At 45.7% G+C, this 19,363-nt stretch overlaps 3 protein-coding genes across 5 annotated transcripts in view; 2 read left to right on the top strand and 1 right to left on the bottom strand.

The window, feature by feature from the left end:
• Nucleotides 1–20: 20 nt before the first annotated feature.
• PPP1R3E (protein phosphatase 1 regulatory subunit 3E) lies at nt 21–9,948 on the top strand. Of its 2 annotated transcripts, XM_040476679.1 has the most exons (4): nt 3,760–5,069; nt 5,315–5,855; nt 7,495–7,572; nt 7,732–9,948. In XM_040476679.1, exons 1-2 carry the CDS (start codon nt 4,653–4,655, stop codon nt 5,735–5,737), a joined length of 840 nt encoding a protein of 279 aa, XP_040332613.1. In that variant the 5' UTR covers nt 3,760–4,652; the 3' UTR covers nt 5,738–5,855; nt 7,495–7,572; nt 7,732–9,948. The 2 variants fall into 2 exon arrangements, 1 of the variants encoding a protein (XP_040332613.1); XR_005790737.1 differs by lacking the exons at nt 3,760–5,069; nt 5,315–5,855 and adding an exon at nt 21–254.
• Nucleotides 9,949–10,608: 660 nt separating this feature from the next.
• HOMEZ (homeobox and leucine zipper encoding) overlaps nt 10,609–19,363 on the top strand; it is a 13,146-nt gene continuing 4,391 nt past the window's right edge. The window contains exon 1 of one of the 2 annotated variants that reach the window (XM_040476671.1): nt 10,609–10,714. In XM_040476671.1, coding sequence (XP_040332605.1) covers nt 10,627–10,714 — 88 coding nt within the window. In that variant the 5' untranslated portion in view covers nt 10,609–10,626. Of the gene's footprint in view, nt 10,715–14,511; nt 14,714–19,363 lie in introns of those variants that run through there. The other variant, XM_040476673.1, reaches the window with a different exon arrangement.
• The window catches only part of RNF212B (ring finger protein 212B), a 37,103-nt gene continuing 31,423 nt past the window's right edge, over nt 13,684–19,363 (bottom strand). Inside the window, exon 15 of the mRNA XM_040476674.1 lies at nt 13,684–14,139. Coding sequence (XP_040332608.1) covers nt 13,981–14,139 — 159 coding nt within the window. The 3' untranslated portion in view covers nt 13,684–13,980. The remainder of the gene's footprint in view (nt 14,140–19,363) is intronic.

Below are 19,363 nucleotides of genomic sequence, written 5' to 3'. Positions count from 1 at the left end.
ATTTCCAGAAGGTCTCTGATGTTACACACACTTGTTGAATTTTTCCAGCCTTAGAGTGGATGCCTGAATTAGAGGAGCAGTTCATTCCACTGGGAGCTGCCTGCCAGGTGCCTCGCCCTGTGGTACTGGCAGACATGACATAGACACCGGACACTTCACTTCCTCTTTTCTCCAGGAACTTTAACCCAGTAGTCGCTTCAGAGGCTGGGGCTTTAACCAGGCATCAAGACTTGGATCGCAAGTAGTTTCTGCAGGTAACTTTTCTTCACCTTTTTTCTTTTCTTTTCTTTTTTTTGTAATCAGATTGGTTTTCTTTTTACTTCTCTTTACTCAACACGTGAACTTATTCTCATTATGACAAGTTCAAACAATATAAAGGTATAAGGGGAAAAAAATACGAGTCCTCAATCTCCCTCCTTCTACCCTTTGCACAAATCCACCTCCCTTCCTGGAGGTTACCAATGTCAAGGTTGCTGTTTACTCTTTCAGATAGATAGATAGATAGATAGATAGATAGATAGATAGATAGATAGACAGACCTATTATTTATACATGGCAATATATTTATACAAAACAGTTCACAGGATATGAAGCAGTCTGACCACAGGTGATCCTCAGGAGGGCCCTTGAGCATTCTGACTGGGCCCCTGGGCCCCTCTGGCTCTTGCAGCTGGCATTTCCTTAAGCTCCATTTAGAGGGATCTTTAGCCAGAGGCTAGAAAGAGGCAACCCAGTTCTCCTTTCCTGCTGGTTCCCTTTGCTTCTACCTCCAGTTCAAGTCTTGATATTCCTACCTGCCCCTACAGTCACTGGAGAAGAAAGGTCATATCTGTAACAATGATCATAACAACTAATACATTTTGAGGACTTATTAGGTGCTAATATAGCTAATAGCTAATTAGGTACTTTCTTTTTGTGCATGATATTTTATCCTTACGCCAATCCCTGTGCTGTTTTATCCCCATTCTGTGGGTGAAGAAAGTGAGGCTTGGAGAGGTTAATTTACCCAAAGCCATATACTTAGAAATTGTACTCAATTTTGTCTGACTTTAATGTTTATTTATTTGTGTGTGTGTGTGTGTGTGTGTGTGTGTGTGTGAGAGAGAGAGAGAGAGAGAGAGAGCACGAGCAGGAGAGGGGCAGAGACAAAGGGAAACACGGAATCCCAAGCAGGCTCCAGGATCCAGCTGTCAGAATAGAGTTGGACACAAGGCTCGAACCCACAAACCACGAGATTATGACCTGAGCTGAAGTCAGACACTTAATCAATTGAGCCACCTAGGTGCCCCTCAATTTTGTCTCACTTTCAAGTTTGTCTTAACCTTACCTATATTGCTATAATGTCATCTCTTCTGCTTCAGGTAATCAATGTTGTTTTAACACCATTTACAAGGCTAAACTCAGTTATCCCTTCCATTCTGAATGTACAGCAGATTCCACACCTTTATGACTGTATCCTTTCAACCATCCTTTCTTCTTTGCTCTTAGGCTGATCATTCCAGCTGCCACCAGCAAGGCTGCCTTCTTCTTTAGAGAATAACCTAGTCCAGTCCTTCCTGTGCAATACTAATTTCTTCTAAGACACTTACTTGAAATAAAAACATTTTTAAGTCTCAGGATCCAAATATATTTCTATATGCCTGCCCATTTATTTATAAGCTCTGTGAGAGCAGGAACAGAATTTTATTCACTTTTATGTCCTTCTGGCCTAATAAGCCCTCAGTAAATGTTTACTGAACAAATCATTCAATGCCTCTGGCCAGTTATTGAGTAGGCCAACACTGATGCTTAAAGATAACCATAGTGGCTATTTAAGAAACAAAGACTGAACTGTAAAGAGGAAAACAAGAAAAAAGAAAGAAACAAAGATTGATTTGGAATAGAGGTTCAGTGTTGGTCTGAGCAGCCAGAACATAGCAGCTGGACCAACACAAATTATACCTAGTCCAAAGCTGTGTACCTCAAGAATCTTCCCAGACCAATATTATGTACCCAGGGAATGGCAATTCAAACTATAGACAAAGCAAAGTGTTTTAATAGAAAACCTCAGACCATATAGGCCCACTTTGAACCTTATCTATTCCTTCAATGATACATTTTACAAGAGCAAGGAAGACAGTTTTTATTTTACAACATTTAATTTATTGCTCCTTACATAATTATGTGGAAGAAAGTTTTACAAAATGCTTGACTGTAGGGGAGTATAGGTGGCTCAGTCAGTTAAGTGGCCAACTCTGGATTTTGGTTCAGGTCATGATCTCATGAGTTTGAGCCCACATCAGGCTCCGCGCTCACAACAGCAGAGCCTGCTTGGTATTCTGTCTCCCTCTCCCTCTGCCTCTCCCCCATTTGCTCTCTAGATCTCTATTTAAACAAATAAAAAATTAAAAAATAAAATATAATTAAAATGATTGACTAACACAAATTAGTATAATGTCTAAAATAGGAAAACTGGGGCGCCTGGGTGGCGCAGTCGGTTAAGCGTCCGACTTCAGCCAGGTCACGATCTCGCGGTCCGGGAGTTCGAGCCCCGCGTCGGGCTCTGGGCTGATGGCTCGGAGCCTGGAGCCTGTTTCCGATTCTGTGTCTCCCTCTCTCTCTGCCCCTCCCCCGTTCATGCTCTGTCTCTCTCTGTCCCAAAAATAAATAAATGTTGAAAAAAAAATAAAAAAAATAAAAAAAATAAAATAGGAAAAGTGTATACATATATATGTATATATACACATATATATACATATATATGTGTATGTGTGTGTGTGTATATATATATATATATATATATGTATGTATGTATAAAATAGGAAAATAAAATTCAATAGCCCTCCTGGCTTTGCTAAGGTTAATAGTGGAGCTAAAATGCGAACAGGAATGAATTGTATAAGATAGTATGTGTCTCACTGTTTATTTCCAACTCAGTCACTTGGGATTTTACAGTTAAACTATCCTGCTGCTTTAAATTTAGAAATTCCATTTCTAAGGCACCTGGGTGGCTCACTCAGTTAAGCATCCGGCTTTGGCTCAGGTCAGGCTCTCAAGGTTTCTGGAGCCTGCTTCAGATACTGTCTCCCTCTCTCTCTCTCTCTCTCTCTCTGCCCTTCCCCACTTGATGTCTCTCTCTCTCTCTCAAAAATAAATAAACATTAAAAAAAAGAAAAGAAATTCCATTTCTACTCTAAGATTCCTCATTACAGTACTCTGAAGATGTTAACTACTACTACTAAATGCTTTAATCTTATAGAACCAAGTGGGTACGAGAGTGGGCTCTAGAGCTGGACTGCTGATGTTCTAATCCCAGCTCCTCAATTATTATGTACATGACCCAGGACAAGAGTCCTATCTCCTCTCTCCCTCAATTTTCTCATCTGTCAAGTAGGCATAATAATACTCCCTGCTATTTTGATGGCTGTTTATATGGGTTAATATTTGTAAAACTCTTAAAACTGTACCTAGTACATTGTAAGTGTTATACAAAATCAGTAGGGAATTTAGGGGATTCGATGAATATTTGGGATTTTCTCTCTGCCCCTCCCCTGCTTGCACTCTCTCTCTCTCAAAATAACTACATAAACCTAAAAAAAAAAAAATCAGGGAATTTAGGGAAAAAAAAACTATACAAGATACTTCACATCTTTTTTCACTAATGTAGAACAAAACGAAGGAGAAAAAAAGCCAGCTCTGTGCCCCTGTTGGGAGCTCCCACTGGAACTAGAACCCCACAGTTGTAGCTCCAAAAGAGTTGTGTGTCCATTCATTCAATAATTTGAGAGCCTAGTATGTGCTGTAACTGACCAGGAATCAGACACACCCTCTGCCCTCAAAGGCCTTGCAGTGGGGTTAGAGATCAGAACTCTAATCTACTTTTTCACAGATGAGAAAACTGAGGTCCAGAGAAGTTATGCCTTGCTCAAGGTAAAACAGCAAAATATCATCAGAGGTGAGACCAGAGCGTTTTCCCACAACTCAGTTCAGAACACTTTTCCAATTGACCACCCCACCCTTTTGAGGGTCACATCTCAGCTACTATTTGAGAGATTACCTAGTTTTCATGATCCTCCCTTCTGTGCACCCACTGTCACCCTCGCTCCCAAACCTGGAGCCTAGGATTTAGAAAAGAAAACGGTGAGCCCTGAAGAGAAAGTCACACACTGGGTATTTTGAACCATCCTCTGCAAGAAAAGGAAAGGTTACTCTGGTCTCCCAGCATTAACTCTTCCTGTGCCGGAGAGGTTGAGGCCGTTTAAAAACAAAAAACCTGAGTGGTCTCACTCAGGACCGAAAGGGTAGATCCCCGCCCCCTGGTAAAGCAGCGAAGACAGATGGGGAGCCACCTGTCAGAGGACTGTGGGCGGGGGCCGGGACCGAGAGGGCCGCGGGACCAGAGGGTGAGCGCCGCTGAGCGCACGCTCAGAGCAGACAGTTCGCAGGAGGCGAGATGATGGTCTAAAACCCTGGGAGCTGACGGCCAGAGCGGGAGGAAAGGTAGTCACGGAAGGGAGGCAGAGCTACAGGAGGTGGGGGATCCTGGAGGTGACAGCAAGGAGAGTACGCAACCGCGAGGGGCAGCTCCAGCGAGGACGCCGGGCGGTCGGGCGAGAGAAGGCAGGGCAGCGCCGCGGCGCTGCGGGCGGGCTCCGCCAGGGCGGGGGGGTGCCATGTCTCGAGAGCGGCCCCCCCGCACCGACATCCCGCGCAACCTGAGCTTCATAGCCGCGCTGACGGAGCGTGCCTACTACCGCAGCCAGCGGCCCAGCCTCGAGGAGGAGCCAGAGGTGGAGCCAGGCGAGGGCGGGACGCGCCTCGGGGCCCGGTCCCGAGCTCACGCTCCCAGTCGGGGTCGCCGGGCCCTCTCTGCGCCAGCCGGAGGCGGCGGAGTTCGGGTGCCTCGCAGCCGCAGCCCCGACACCCGCAAGAGAGTGCGTTTCGCCGACGCGCTTGGGCTGGAGCTGGCCGCGGTGCGCCGCTTCCGCCCCGGAGAGTTGCCCCGGGTGCCCCGCCACGTGCAAGTTCAGCTGCAGAGAGACGCCCTCCGCCACTTCGCGCCGTGCCAGCCTCGCGCCCGCGGCCTCCAGGTAGGCGGGCGGCAGGCACGCCCCTTCCCCGGCACCTCCCCTACCCGGCCGCAGCAGGCGGCCGATTTATCAAGGAACACCCATCTCCATCCCCAACCCTAGGCTTGTTCTCGCTCATCCCTTTTGGTGCCACTCTCCCAGCTGGGCTCCACTCCGACTGCTGGACGCCGGGGTCCGCTTCGGATTGGTCCAGTGCCTCACCCTGACCCCGCCCCCTGTCTCTCCTCTCCTCCCCACCCCCTCAGGAGGCGCGCGCCGCCCTAGAGCCGGCCAGCGAGCCCGGCTTCGCCGCCCGCTTGCAGGCCCAGCGCATCTGCCTGGAACGCGCCGAGGCGGGCCCGCTGGGCGTGGCCGGGAGCGCGCGTGTGCTGGACCTTGCCTACGAGAAGCGCGTGAGTGTGCGCTGGAGCGCCGACGGCTGGCGGAGCCAACGCGAGGCCCCCGCCTCCTACGCCGGTCCGGCCCCGCCCCCGCCGCGCGCGGATCGCTTCGCCTTCCGCCTTCCGGCGCCACCCATTGGGGGCGCCCTGCTTTTCGCCTTGCGCTACCGCGTGACCGGCCACGAGTTCTGGGACAACAACGGCGGCCGTGACTATGCTCTACGGGGGCCCGAGCACCCCGGGAGTGGCGGAGCCCCCGAGCCCCAGGGCTGGATCCACTTTATCTGAGACTCCTGCGGCCGACGGCGCAAAACGCAAAGGCACCCAGGGGCCGGGGGAGCACGAAGATTTGGCTGGGAAGAAAGAAAGAAACCGAAATTGGCTGGGAGCTGTCCAAGAGAATCAAGTGGGGGAGGGCGAGGAGGACGGGAGAATTCAAAGGGGTGTGGGAGTGGGCGGAATCGAGGAAGGTCGGGAGGTGGTGGAAAACATTAGTTGGATGTGAGTGATAGTAACCCAACGCATATAGGAAAGAAAACCAGAAAAGGCTCTGGGGGGATTAGGAAAAAAAAAAGCCAAGATGGGGGTTGATGATGATGTCCTATTCCGTGAGCTGGCACTGGGAGAAAGTAAGTGGGTTCGTCAGGCCTGGGAAGTTAAGGTTATCTCTTTGGGATTGAGGAGGTATTATGTTTGAAATATGAGCCCACCCTATGAAGTCATTTGGAGTGCCAGCTCATTCCCTCTCTTACCCGCCTTTGCCACCTCAGGTCCCTAGCCCTGCCCATCCTAAGCTTTAACTCAGCCATAATTGCCTTGCTTAAGTCCCAGGATAAGTCCCCTGTTATTCCTGAAGATCCCAGGCTTCATTCTTCCCTGACTGGCTGGGGAGTGGTGGCAGACCCCCGCCGCCCCCAGGCAGTCCTGGGGATTAAAATGAAGGCAAAACCAACTCCAGGCCTGTCCTTGTAGCCAAATAATGTCCTGCCTGAGGAGTTGGTACACTCAGGGGCTTCCAGAAAAATGCCAGCCTTACCTTTCTGGGGTGCCTTTTAATGACCCCTAAGCACTTTATGGAATGCATTTGTCAAGGAACAGTGAGTCACAAGAATCACTCTAATTCTGCCTCAGAAGGAAAGAGTCACTGACTAGCTGTATTACTTTGGGCAATGTTACTTCACCTCTCTGGGCCCCAGTCTCCAACTTGGGAAATTAGATTTTGATTAAGTGATCTCATACAGCCGATTCTTGCTCTGACATTTTATGATCTACTGAGTGGCAGAGTGTGGATGAGAAGCCACATTCTCCAACCTACAGTTGGAGTACCACAGGTCAGAACACAAAGCATCCCAGCATTGGATTGAGGCCAAGGATGGGTCCTCCAGTTTTGACACAGATACTCCAGAGGTCAATAAGCATCCCATAACCAGCTTGCAGCCTTATGGTATTCCAACACCTTTTTCAAACTGCAGCTCATTCTCTGCCCCTTGCCTTTTGCTCTTGCCCCCACAGACTCCCAGTCTAGGTGCTCTGAGACAGCTTTGAGTAGGTGCATCTCTGTTGGGGAAAATGATGTTTGGGAGCCCCAGAGATGAAAGGAAACAATGTTGAGGCTCTCTTGAGGATAAAGAATTATGGATATAAGAAATGGAGAACATTTCAAATAAAAAAACAAAGCTACTGAATAATTAAGTGGCACCAGAAGATGGCAGTGTGTTCTATACCCTGAGCAAGTAAAATGGGAAAGCAGGACTCTTCTACCCATTCACAGTCATGCCTTAGGTCTCCCCTCCTGGTTAACCTCTACTGGTAGTTTTTCCTTTCCTGTTACCCTATTCCTAAGCTCTTTGCCTTTTTGTTTGTTTGTTTCTCTCTCTCATCACTTTCACTCTTTTAGTATATAGGGTATTTACCTTCGTTTTCTCTTTTCCATTTGTCTCCCTCTTCATTCTTGTTGATCTCTGCTGTTCCTTCTCCCTCCAGAAGGGGTGGAGAACCCACTTCCTTTTCTCCAAGACCATGGTTGATCCACCTTCCTCCCTCAGGCTCCTTCTTGACAGTCTTCTAGAAAGGAGAAGAGGGAAAAGAAGCAGTTCCTGATGCACATGAACAACTGTTCCCAGGTAACCAGCTCCCTGCACCCTTTTCTATCTGTTAACTAATTTCTCAAAAATTTCTGAATCCCCCTCCTCCTTATTACTAAGAGAGTGCATGCACAAAAGCCCATACATGCATTTAGAACACAGTATGGGGGCTAGTTACCCTGCCCCTCCTGTCCAAAGCCTTAGTCCTTTGAAGGAAGATGGCCGAAAGAGAGGAACTCCAAGTCACTTCTCAAGGAAATGCTGGCTTAAACATCATCCTTATCTAATGAAGAAAACAAAGAATTTCATGCATCTTGTGGAACACCTTCAGGTCAAAGTACCAGCAGAGTGAAGAAAGAAACTGCTAGAAGCCACAAAGCAATGTGCTTTTTAGTCATCAGTGAAGAGCCCAAGGGAGGTTGATGGAGAGGGAGACTGGGTTGAGGCTCAGTGTATAATAATCTCTTGCCTAATGTGTATGCATTATTATTATGTTGTATTAACAATCATAATAGCTCACATTTACTTATCTGCTAAAATCTGGTGTCTTGCATGCAATACAACCCTCAAAACAACCCTATCAGTTGAGTAATATCCCTATTTTAGAGCTTAGGAAACAGCTCACAAAAGCTCAGTAATTTGTTCAAGATCACATAGCTAGTAAATGGCATAGCTGGGATTGTGAACTCAGGATATCTCCAGAGGTTCTGTGCATAACCATTTAATTATAGTTCTTCCTTTAAAAACAAAACTGACAACTTTGCCATATATAGTCTCTTATTAGGAAAAGACCACAGTTTCTAACTGCTCTGCCTTCCTATCCTCCCAGTCTCCTGAACTGGCATAGAGAAGGCAAAGCACTGAGGGGTCCCAAGTTCCATCCAGGAGCTTGCTGCTGTCTCCTGTACCAGTGTCCCAGCTCTGCAGAATCAGCAAGGGACCATCCTGCCTGCCTGCTAGAGAACTTGGGAGCCCACCTGAACTCCAGCTTTTCCATACATTGGGATTCTCTCCTGGTCCTAACCAACTCTCTACACGTGTTGGTGTGTCATGCCCCTTTCCACTCCCCCGAATAGTTTTGAACTGACCAATCCCTAAAGTTTCCACTAGAAAGTATCCCTGACTAGGACAGTTGCTGAATGGTCTGTGCTTGGACCCTCTCTGCAAGCCCTGGTATTACTGAGTAGATAAATGTAAACTGGTTGGAGATGGAATGAAGAATAATCCATTTTTCCCTGAGCTTTCTCAGTAAGAAGTACCATGGCTCACCCACCCCCCATTCTCAGCTTTATGGAGCCAACACATGAATCTTCTAGTTTTCCCATATAGAGCTGCCCCAGGGCCTGGGAGTAAACTGACAGTCTAATCTGATATGGGAAACACTAGGAGTTTGGTGGAATCTTTAGGAAGGTATGTGTTAGGCATTGGGATAGGGACTTTCCCCTAAAGGCTGATGACTATATGAACAGGAGCAATTTGGTGTATAACATGTCAGCCATAGATGAGGAAGTGTTATATAAGAAAAAACATTACGCTGGTCAGGGGCTTGGGTCCTTGAAGCAACACAGCTGGGCCACTTTGCCTGTTTCTCCTATCCAGATCTTAGATATCTTCCTACACTTAGCTGTCTGATAGCCTTCCTTGTTCTTTTGTTTCTCTTTATGAATGTAGTGCATCATTTATTGTCACAATAAGCCATAACTTCTGAACTCTCCAATCTAACTCCCACATTTTCTTGCTTCTAACACCTGTGTTTCTCTGGAGTTTCTCTGGATCCTTGCAATCCAAAGGTCATAGAATCAGAGACCAGGAAAAACTTGTGTTTAGAGATTACTGGGTCCATGCTCCACTACAGATGAGGACACAGGTCCAGAGATGAGAAGTGACTTCAGCAGGGTCAGAGAATTTGTTAGTGCAGCTCAAGATGGGTCTTACCTTCAACCCTTCTGCACACATGCCATTCCTGGGCTATAAAACAGGCCTCTACATAGTCAGATCTGTGATTTTTCATGGCAAGGGATAATATCAGAAATGTTTCATTTTCTCCTGCTAGTTTCCATTCCCTTCCCCATCCAGGCATGAAAAGAAACAAAAGGCACTTGTAGTTTTCTTTGTTTTCCCAGCCTTGGCACTTCTTTGGGTGATATTGCTGAGGAACAGTGAAGTTGCTAAAAACATGGTATAATCCACCCATTGACTAACCTGGAGAGGAAATTAAAGTTTGCTTTGTGAATTCCCCCAAACCACTGTTCTCATCAGGCCCTCCCAGAGCATCCTCATACTGTTCACAGTGTAGCCATGTTCACTGGGCCCCAAACCCACTAGTTCTGTGCCTCACTTCAGCTTCCACATGCAACTACCCTTCCTTCTGGATAAAGGACCTCATATGTGAAATAAAGTCAAAATATGAAAGTATATCATATAATATTGAGAAATTGTTTGTTTGGGGTGGAGGGTGGCAAGAAACCCAGAGGCAAGATTCCTCTCTCCCAACCCCCATTTCTTGGTCATCTCATTTCTCTACTTGCTGGTGTCCTATTGCTATGCAAAAGTTGGATGGGCAGAAGATATGGAGGAGTTGGACAGCCCTGGTATGACACACCCCGGTATAATCCTGCCACCATTTTGGGTAGTGGTGGGAAAATTACGAGGGTCCAGCTTTAGTTCCCTGGCACCCAGTGCCAATTCCTGGTGCAGTTAAAAGGTACTGCTTGGGTAGAAGCCCTAAGTTTCCCCTTGGGTGGGGTGGGGTGGCTATTCTTCCTTAAGGAGGCAATCTAAGTTACATTTCTCCTTAAGCACCGGAGGGAAGAGGAAAGCCCTTTTCTCTATCAAGGGCAACCCTAAGGCAAAAGATGAGAAATATGATGGAGAGGGAAAGCAAGGACCTCTGTCTAATCCAGAATGGAACAATAGATTAAAGTGAGGTATCCTTGAAAAAATTAAGTTCTAACATAAAATTGATTTCCATATCATCTGAACGATGAGAAAATTCAATTACCCACAAAGTAACGAGACGACATTTCTAATAGGGAAGCCCTAGCCTGAGAAGAATCAGAGGCCTCTGCATTACATCATAATGGCCAAGTTGTGATGTCACTGCAGAGCACCCATACTTATATTGTGAAACCAGATAGGCTAAAGGGTAGAGTCAGCATGAGGAGCAGACACCCAAGGAGAGGTAAGTGGGGGCGTTGCAGGAGTTTTCTCCATGGCTTATTGCCTAAGGTCCCTCTGTGGCCCTAATGTCTTTCCAGACGTCTCACATCTTAGTTTAGTGGTAGGTCTTTCTGAAATCCTTTCACAAACTCCTTCACTGCAGCTTTTGATATCCCAGTTCCTCAAGACTTGCAGTTCTGATTGGTTAGCACTCAGCTTTTGTATTTCTCAGGAGACAAGGCACAGAACAGTGGAGGATGGTTCCCCTAAATGAGGCAGAAACTCACCATATCCATTTGGGTAGTCCCAGAGGTAGATCGAAGTTTTTGGGTGCTTGAAACATACAACTTTCAGAGCCTTTTGAAAAGAAAAATAAATGCATTAGGCCCAACAATGAAAGTGCTTTAGAATGAGAAAATATAAATTATAATTTTTATTTCTTTAAATTTTTTTACTGTTTATTTTTTGAGAGAGAGAGAGAGAGAGAGACAGACAGACTGTGAGCAGGGGAGGGGCAGAGAGAAAGGGAGACACGGAATCTGAAGCAGGCTCCAGAGCCTGACGCAGGGCTCAGACTCACAAACTGTGAGATCATGACCTGAGCTGAAGTCGGACGCTTAACCGACTGAGCCACCCAGGTGCCCCTAAATTATAATTTTTAAAGAGCTGACAAATATAACATAAAATCAAGAAAAATAACACAATTTTTTAAGTGTCTACTTAACATATTTTTTTACAATTTTGTTTTTGGCTGCATACTCTTTAATATTTTTTCATATGCTTATATATATAATGTTTTCTATAAGGAGTATAGAAAGGTAATTCAGTCTTCTACATGATCACTTTTTAAAAATTCTTAGTGATTTAGAAAATGTTCACCTTCGCACTTTATAAGTGGTAATGTCATAATTTTTAGGATTTTTGTCAAACTTGAAGAAAACACTCAAATTTGATATTTGTGGTGTAAAATTTCAGAGCACTTCAAATTTGTAATGATTAATGCCATATACTCTGAATTGTTGACATTAGGATTATACCTAGAAGTTATATGTATTAGTCTGCTGGAGTTGCCATACAAAATACAACAGACTGGGTAGCTTAAACAACAGAAATTCTCCCACAGTGTAGAGGATAGAAGTCTGAGGTCAAGGCATTGGCAGAGTTGACTTGATTCTGAGGTTCCCCTCCTTGGCTTATAGACAGACATCTTCTCCCTAGCTTCTCATGGTCTTTCCTATGTTCATGTCTGTGTCCAAATTTCCTATTGTAAAGACACCAGTAATATTGGGTTAGGACTCACCCTGAAGACTTCGTTTTAACTTAATTACCTCTTTATAGACCTTATTTCCAAATACACTTACATTCTAAAGTACTAGGAATTAGGACTTTACTATATGAATGGGGGGGGGGGAACAACACCATTCAGCCTATAACACTATGCTTAATATTAAACTACTTACTAATAAACTACTAACCCCAAACTAAATGTATCCTCAAATTAACTTCCCTAGCCAATCCCCAAATATCCATGGCATTTCCACTGCCACCTGACAAAAGAAGAAGTGTAATGGAGGGGAAGTCAGAAAGAAAAGGGACCTCAATCTTAACCAATTGCAGTTTAAATATTTTGTTCAAAATATTTTACAAAAAGCCATGACCACATTATCACATTGCTGGGGCTCTAGTGCACCTCCAGTGCTTTAGAAGAGGTCTGTGCAAGGGATGGTCCTAAAAGTTCAGTTTCTTTACCTATAGGGTAAATGTGTCTCTTGTCAGTCCTGCTAGTATCTGAACCATGCAAACAGAAACAGAATTTTCACCAAAGATGGGGGATTAACATCTCTACATTGAGGATAGCATGAGTCCCCACTCTTCTGCACTAGTCCCAGGAAGAGCTGGGAGGGTTAGTGTCTTGCTAAAGGTGAGGCCCTCCTTTCTCTGATATTGTTAGCCTGGATCTCTTCCTCTCTTCCAATCCCCACCACAGGACACTCCATCTTCTAAAGCTTTAGGGTGAAATCCACATCAAAGAGGGAGGCTTCAGCCTGTACTCCAAAACTAGGGCAGAGGAGTTTCTTCTGTCCTTGGATTTTCCTTCTCCTAAACCTGTCTTCAATTCTGCTCCCTACTTCTGTCTCAGGAGCGTGTTTCTGAGAATTGAAAGGTGGCACATTTGCCCACGTTTCATATTTCCAAGCCCATGATCAGTGATGCCCAGAATGCCTAATTGAATCCTCTAGGGACTGGTACTATGTTCCCACAGACGTTGCCTGCCTGACTTTCCAGCCAGATAAGCATGTCAACCAGACAACCCAGTCTTGTTATTTTTTTAGGTTATGAAAGAACAACCTCTCCACTGAAAACTGAGGGCTGCTGCTGCCTACAATGTTTCACTTTTCCTTTCATCACTTACAAACCATCGGGGCATTGTAGTAGTCATGATTTAGGACAAACTTTGTATATACCACCAGCCCTGGCTTAAACCCTGAGGGATCAGAAGTTTCTAACTCTAAAGCTGAGTATATATATCTTTGCTTTTTTTACTCCTATGATGTTTTTGCCGGATACTAGTTTGAAGGATGTAGGGCTGGCTCTTAGAAGTTTAGTTTTATTAAATGTAATGGGGCTGGGGGCAGGCAGGGGTAAACACAGGGATAGTAACATAAAATAGGGCTCAATGCTGAAGAGGAAATAAATTCTTTCTTTCTTTCTTTCTTTCTTTCTTTCTTTCTTTCTTTCTTTCTTTTCTAGGAAATAAATTTCTGATGTCTGACAACCTTGAAAGAGCTCTAGACCTTAAATTGGAGTAATAATGAGTAGTGGTGTTTTGGGGGAGTATATAGAGAGGGGTGAGGTCTATCTGCGGAATACAGGGCAAAGTCTGAAATTTTTTTATAAATTACTGTGGCTATATAAGCTATTAAGTGACCTAAATAGGCAAGAAGACAGTTTCAAAGACCAGCGTGAGAACAAAAGAATCACTTCAGAAAGTACCATTCCCAAGTTTTAGTCGAAGACGGAGAATCCTAAATATACAAACTTTTGGCCCAGAACTTCGGGGTGTGGACTACCACTTTGGTGAAAAGTCCATTTCATTGCCATCCCTTTCTAGACAAGAGAAAACCAAGGTCCCCAGATATGAGGTGGAGTTCCAGGTCCTCTTCACTGGGACAGAAAGGGGACCTGGGGATCTGGTAGGTCCCAAACAAGTGCCCCCTTCTGACACTTCGTCTTTGGGAACACCTGTGCAGTGTTCCGAAGGCGCCGGACAGCTAGGATCCTCGTCTTTCAGGTGGCAAGACATTTGATCCATCTGTAGAACAAGTTCCCGGTTGCTCTAGGCGCTACATTTACAACGACGCTGCTGACGGCGGTTGGGCCCTCGGCTGGGCGGGCGCGGCTCAGCTCGTGCGTAAGTCTGACAAGGGGGTGCTGAAAAAAGTCTTCCTTCAGGAGGAACAAATAGGGAACAATTGTAAGGCAATTCAACAAACTGCTGTGAATTCCCAGGGGAATTTCGGGACGACCAGGGCTAGCAGTGCTCCGAAGGTCCGGCGCGGAAAGGTCGAAGGCGGGGGGAGGTACCATTCACAGCACCCTGGCCCCGGGGGACATCTTCCCTGCCCCACGCAGCCAATAGCCACCCCGGCTGAAGCCGACGCAGCCAATAGCCGACTTCAGCCGAGACTCACGCAGCCAATGGTCGGCCCAGTGCGTTCCGCCAGTGTCCGCCTGCCTGCGTCTACCAATCCGGACTCGGGCCACCTTGGCACCGCCCCTGGAGCACCCCCCCCACCCATCCGCCCCGCCCCCAACTCGCTCGAGCAGGGTTGGGCTTAGACGGGCGCGCTCTCGGGGACAGGGGGGGCAGTCCCGGTCCCGGCCCTCCGCGCGGGTGGGCTTGGAGCAGGCCGCACCGGGCGGGAACCCCACTCCCACCCCGGAGGCCCCCTGCCCTTTCTCCCCCTTTCCCCCCGGCCCATGGTGCGAGGCTGGGAGCCGCCGCCCGGGCCGGACCGCGGTGAGTGATCCCCAGCCCCTTCGACTTCCCCTCCTAGCCCCTATACGATCTCCGACCTCCGGAGCCCCATCCCCGCGCTGGGGGGAGGAGGATTCTAGGCTCGAAGTCGCCTGGTTCTTTCTCCTCTGGACTTTTCGGTTCCCTGTTGTAACTGGGGGAGGGTGAGTGGGTGTGTAGGGAGGAGGGGAAGGCTGGATTGGGACGGTCTCGGCGAGGGGAGGATTGAGATTCGCCTGCTCCCTGGGGCTCATCGCCCCAAGTGCAGCAACTTTTTGTTCTCTGACCCAGTTTGGAGCCTTGTAGACTGCCTGCGAAATGGAGGATAGGAGAAACGTTTCCTTCCCAGGCCTCCACCTCCCCCCCCACGACTACCTCCTGGCGACCTCAGCACACGCACAGAAATCTGGCCTTACTTCTGGGGAGCAGTGGTCTTTGGGAATGAAAGGTTTGGGAGAAACTGCCCCTGACCCCCCTACCCAGCCATACTCAGAAAACAAACCAGGTAAAAGAACCCAAATCCTCAGAGGTTCCTGGTTTTGCGTCCTAATATGAGACTTCTAAACTGAAAGAAGACTCAAGCTGAGACCTGTTTGGTAATGTGGGCCCAGATCAGGAGATCTTTTACATACAAACCTCCTTCTCACCATACATTTGAAGCCCTTTTATATTATATGATTAGGACAGGTAGATGGCAATGATTGGGAAAAAAAAAAAAAAAAGCCAGTTAAACTTGGGAATTTTTTAAATGATGCATACATCTCTTAAGCATTGTCATTAAAAGTATATTCATTTCACCAATCTTTTGGGGTAATATCCAGGCGTTTTCTTTATAATTCTGCTGACTGGAGTTCCCAACTGCCTTTCTGGTATAAACTACACAAGCAAATCTCAAATCTGGCTGCACCCTGAGAACTTTTAAAAGTACTGATGCCTGAGCCCCAGTCCAGACTAATTAAGTCAGAATGAGGAGGAAGGTTCCCTGGTTTAAATTTCCCAGGTAATTCTAATGTGCCACTGCCTCTCATCATCTATGATTTCCAGGTTTGGTTTATTTAAAATGGAGTGAGAATTTAAACACTTTTGAAGCAATCTGAATGTAGAATACTTTTGAGATTTTTAAGTCCCCTGCCCCTCCAATCTTTTACAGTTGCCTACTATTCCCAACTCAACAATTGTACACTCGTTGTGTTATGTCTTTCCAAAGCATTTGACTTTGTTTTCGTAGAAACAATCTTTAATGCACTAGTTTTTCATAGGTTTATGTGATATTTAATTATGTTATTATATAAATAAAAAATACAAACAGGCATAAACAGGTTTGGAATCATATACAACTTGGCCCAAGCACACAGGGCAGCTGAAAGAAGCAGATGATTTTGGCACACTAGAGAGTAGCCTACCAGGCTCTAGGATGTAGCACACTGTGGGTATTGGTCATATAATCCAGTGGGTCACTTAAGCCAGGCTCCTGGCCCAGCTGAACACCCCTCCCTTCCACTGTCTCCAACTAGTATCACCAATACCCAGTCCCTTCTAGACCTATTTAAATTCTGTTGAGTCTTTCCATCCACTCTTTCCATTCATTCACATCAAGATGTATGTTACTCTTTAAGCAATTACCACCGCTGCCTTTTTATTCAGTTGGGAGGACATAAGGCAGAGGTTCGTAACCTGGGCTTCTGGGCAGTGAGCCCTCTGAGATTATATATATATGTTTGGATGTTTATTGGGGGGGCGGGTAGTCATAACTTTCTGAGGGTCCATACCTTTATCTGATTCCCAAAGAAGTTCATGACCCAAAAAGTTGAGAAACATGTAAGTTGAATACCACTAAAAATTCTTTAAGGCCCTTAAAACTATCACCAAAACACATTTCAGGCAGCACTGCAGTTCTGTGAATAAAGATTTAGGGAATTTACGCAGGATCATATCTAGTCTCTCATTTCAACTGTCTCCTGCTTTAACCATAAGCCTAATAAGATCAAGCCTAAAGTTGTGAACACCTTTTTCCTAGGATTGTATGGACACCTACATGAAGTTTAAGGCAGTCCATTCTTTTCTGCCATCTGTCCACGGGCATGGAAAGCCCAAAGGGAAAGAGGGGTGATCTCCTCTCTCTATGTTTTTCTGATTATATTTTTTATTAGCTACTTAAAGTAGCAATAGGGCAAATCCAACATATTCAATAAGGATCAAATTTAGTAATTATTCAGAATTGATAATCCCAGCATTACTACCATCTCTGCCCACAGGAGTCCTTTTTTCTCCAGTTTTGATTTCCCTTCTTTTTCTGACCTCTCCAAATGGAGGCACAAGAACACAAGACCTCATAGTGCCTTCATGGTGGTTTTGATTACTGTGGGGCCTATTCTCTTTGTTAATACCTCTCATGAGCCACTCTCTGATTGTAGCTTCTTCCTATGCCAAAGCAGATTCTTCCAGGGAGGCACCAGGTAGCTATACAGCTGTGCCTTAATTTAAGCCACCATTCTATATCAGGAAGTCTTCCACAATTTGTGTTTTGTGTAATTGGAAAACTGGATGTATATAGTACACCAAATATGGTATTTGTATTACTACATGTTATATTGAAACATCAAACTGATGTCATGAGAATCTGGAGGATAGCAACCCACATGAATGAAAGCAAAATGCTTCCTTGTAAGGCTTATAGCTGTGCCTGCCTTATTTCCTGTCTGGCAGTCTTCATCCTTACACTGGACTGCTTTCTTCCTTATGCTACATTTTTCTCATATCTAAAATGTTATTGTGTCCTTAAAAAACAAGACACAAATAAGGTTAGTAGATGTCAAGTGTTGCAGCCATTAAGTATTGTCCAGCTTAAAATTGGTGGTGTTCCTGGTGGGCCACAATGTCTAAATGGTAGTTTAGCACCTAGCTGTGCAAGCATTTGTTCATAGGCCATGTAGCTGTGTCTGGGATGAACCTACAGGGTGAAGGTAGAGCTACTACTAAATTGGCAATTCATCTGGAAATCAAAAAGGATTTATATCCAAATTATGGATTCAATTCTCCTAAAGCTGTTGTTTTCATCCTTTTTTTTTTTTTTTAATTTTTTTTTTCAACGTTTATTTATTTTGGGGACAGAGAGAGACAGAGCATGAACGGGCGAGGGGCAGAGAGAGAGGGAGACAGAATCGGAAACAGGCTCCAGGCTCTGAGCCATCAGCCCAGAGCCCAATGCGGGGCTGGAACTCACGGACCGCGAGATCGTGACCTGGCTGAAGTCGGACGCTTAACCGACTGCGCCACCCAGGCGCCCCCTTTTTTTTTTTTTTTTTTAAACAACAATCCATTCGGGAATTCTATCCAACTCCCAAAATACGGAAAGCATAAAATCATATATGCCCTAGTTTCTTCCACTGCTCATTAGAATTAGGACCCTGCAAAAACAGATAGAAAACAAGGATTTTAAAGAATTCAGCCTTGGCTGCATTTCCCTCCTTGTGTCTAGAAAAGGAGCATTACCATATATCAGAATCACCCTGTGAGGCTGAAGTCATGAGGAAAGCTATTTGTTGAGCCTTTACTTTGTTGTAGGCATCATGTCAACTGCGTTTTTTTTAATTTAGTCATAAACTTGCAAGGAAGGTGCTGTTCTGACCTCCTTTTTTTCTGATGGGAAACTGAGGCTTAGTGAAGTTAAATAATTTGTCCAAGGACAGCAGCATTCTGGGAAGTGGTGGAGCTGCAATTAATCTCAAAACTGCCTCACCCCAGGCCTCCACCCCAACAGCTGCTTTAGGCCTTGCCTACGCAGGACACCTAGTGCATAGTAGGTGCTTGGTAAAAATATATAACTTTACATACACTTGGCACTGTATGCATTTTTTACACATGAAGAAACTAAAGCTCATTTAGCAACTTGTCCAAAATCACATAGCTGGTAAGTGGCGGAACTGGGATTCAAACTGCAGGTTGGCTTTACTCAAGGATCATATTTCTATCCACTATGCTATGCTGTCTCTGTTTACCCTCTTAACGTTCTCTTCAAGCTGTATAGCCTTTAGGATCTGCATGGCCTTCGGTTCATTAGATCTGCTTTTTAAAAGGAAATGGTGACACATCAAAATGCTACCAAATTTTTCTAATCGTCATATAAAATCCTTTGATACCACACTGCACTGTAACTTCCTGGGCTTGAGATTCTTCTCAGTTCATCATGTAGCATATACATAGGAATGCTGTCCCATCCTTAACATATCAGAGGTAAATATTTATAAACCCCGGGTGGGATTCCTCTAAGTGGAAAGGGTAACAGATGTGTTAAAGAGTTTCTATTTCTAATGCCCAGACAGGGAGCTGAGTTAAAATTTGGTCAACAGAACTTTCTGGGAAATAACCCAAGCAGGTGTTTCAGGAAGGCCAGAGTCAGGGCCTCTCCCTGCAGCCCCCATATCCACAGACCTGGGAGCAGTGGTGCTGCTGGGGAGCTTGCAGGACCTGGCTGCAATTCCTAATGAATCTGCCTACCTGGCCCTGGGAAGAAAGCTGGGCTGCAGAGATAAGAGCTGCAGGCCCTCTGCCCTGTGTGGAGGAGCTGTTACAGTCTGAAGGAGCTCTTCCCAACTCCCCCTGAGAGACACTGAGCTGTTGAAGAGACAAAGGCTGGGGGGGGGGGGGGCGGGG

Source organism: Herpailurus yagouaroundi, unplaced genomic scaffold, assembly GCF_014898765.1.
Source record: "Herpailurus yagouaroundi ecotype Mexico unplaced genomic scaffold, PumYag 141, whole genome shotgun sequence".
In the NCBI taxonomy this organism is placed as follows: Eukaryota; Metazoa; Chordata; class Mammalia; order Carnivora; family Felidae; genus Herpailurus; species Herpailurus yagouaroundi.
Note: the sequence above shows the minus strand (reverse complement) of the source record. Positions and strands in the feature narration are given on the sequence as shown.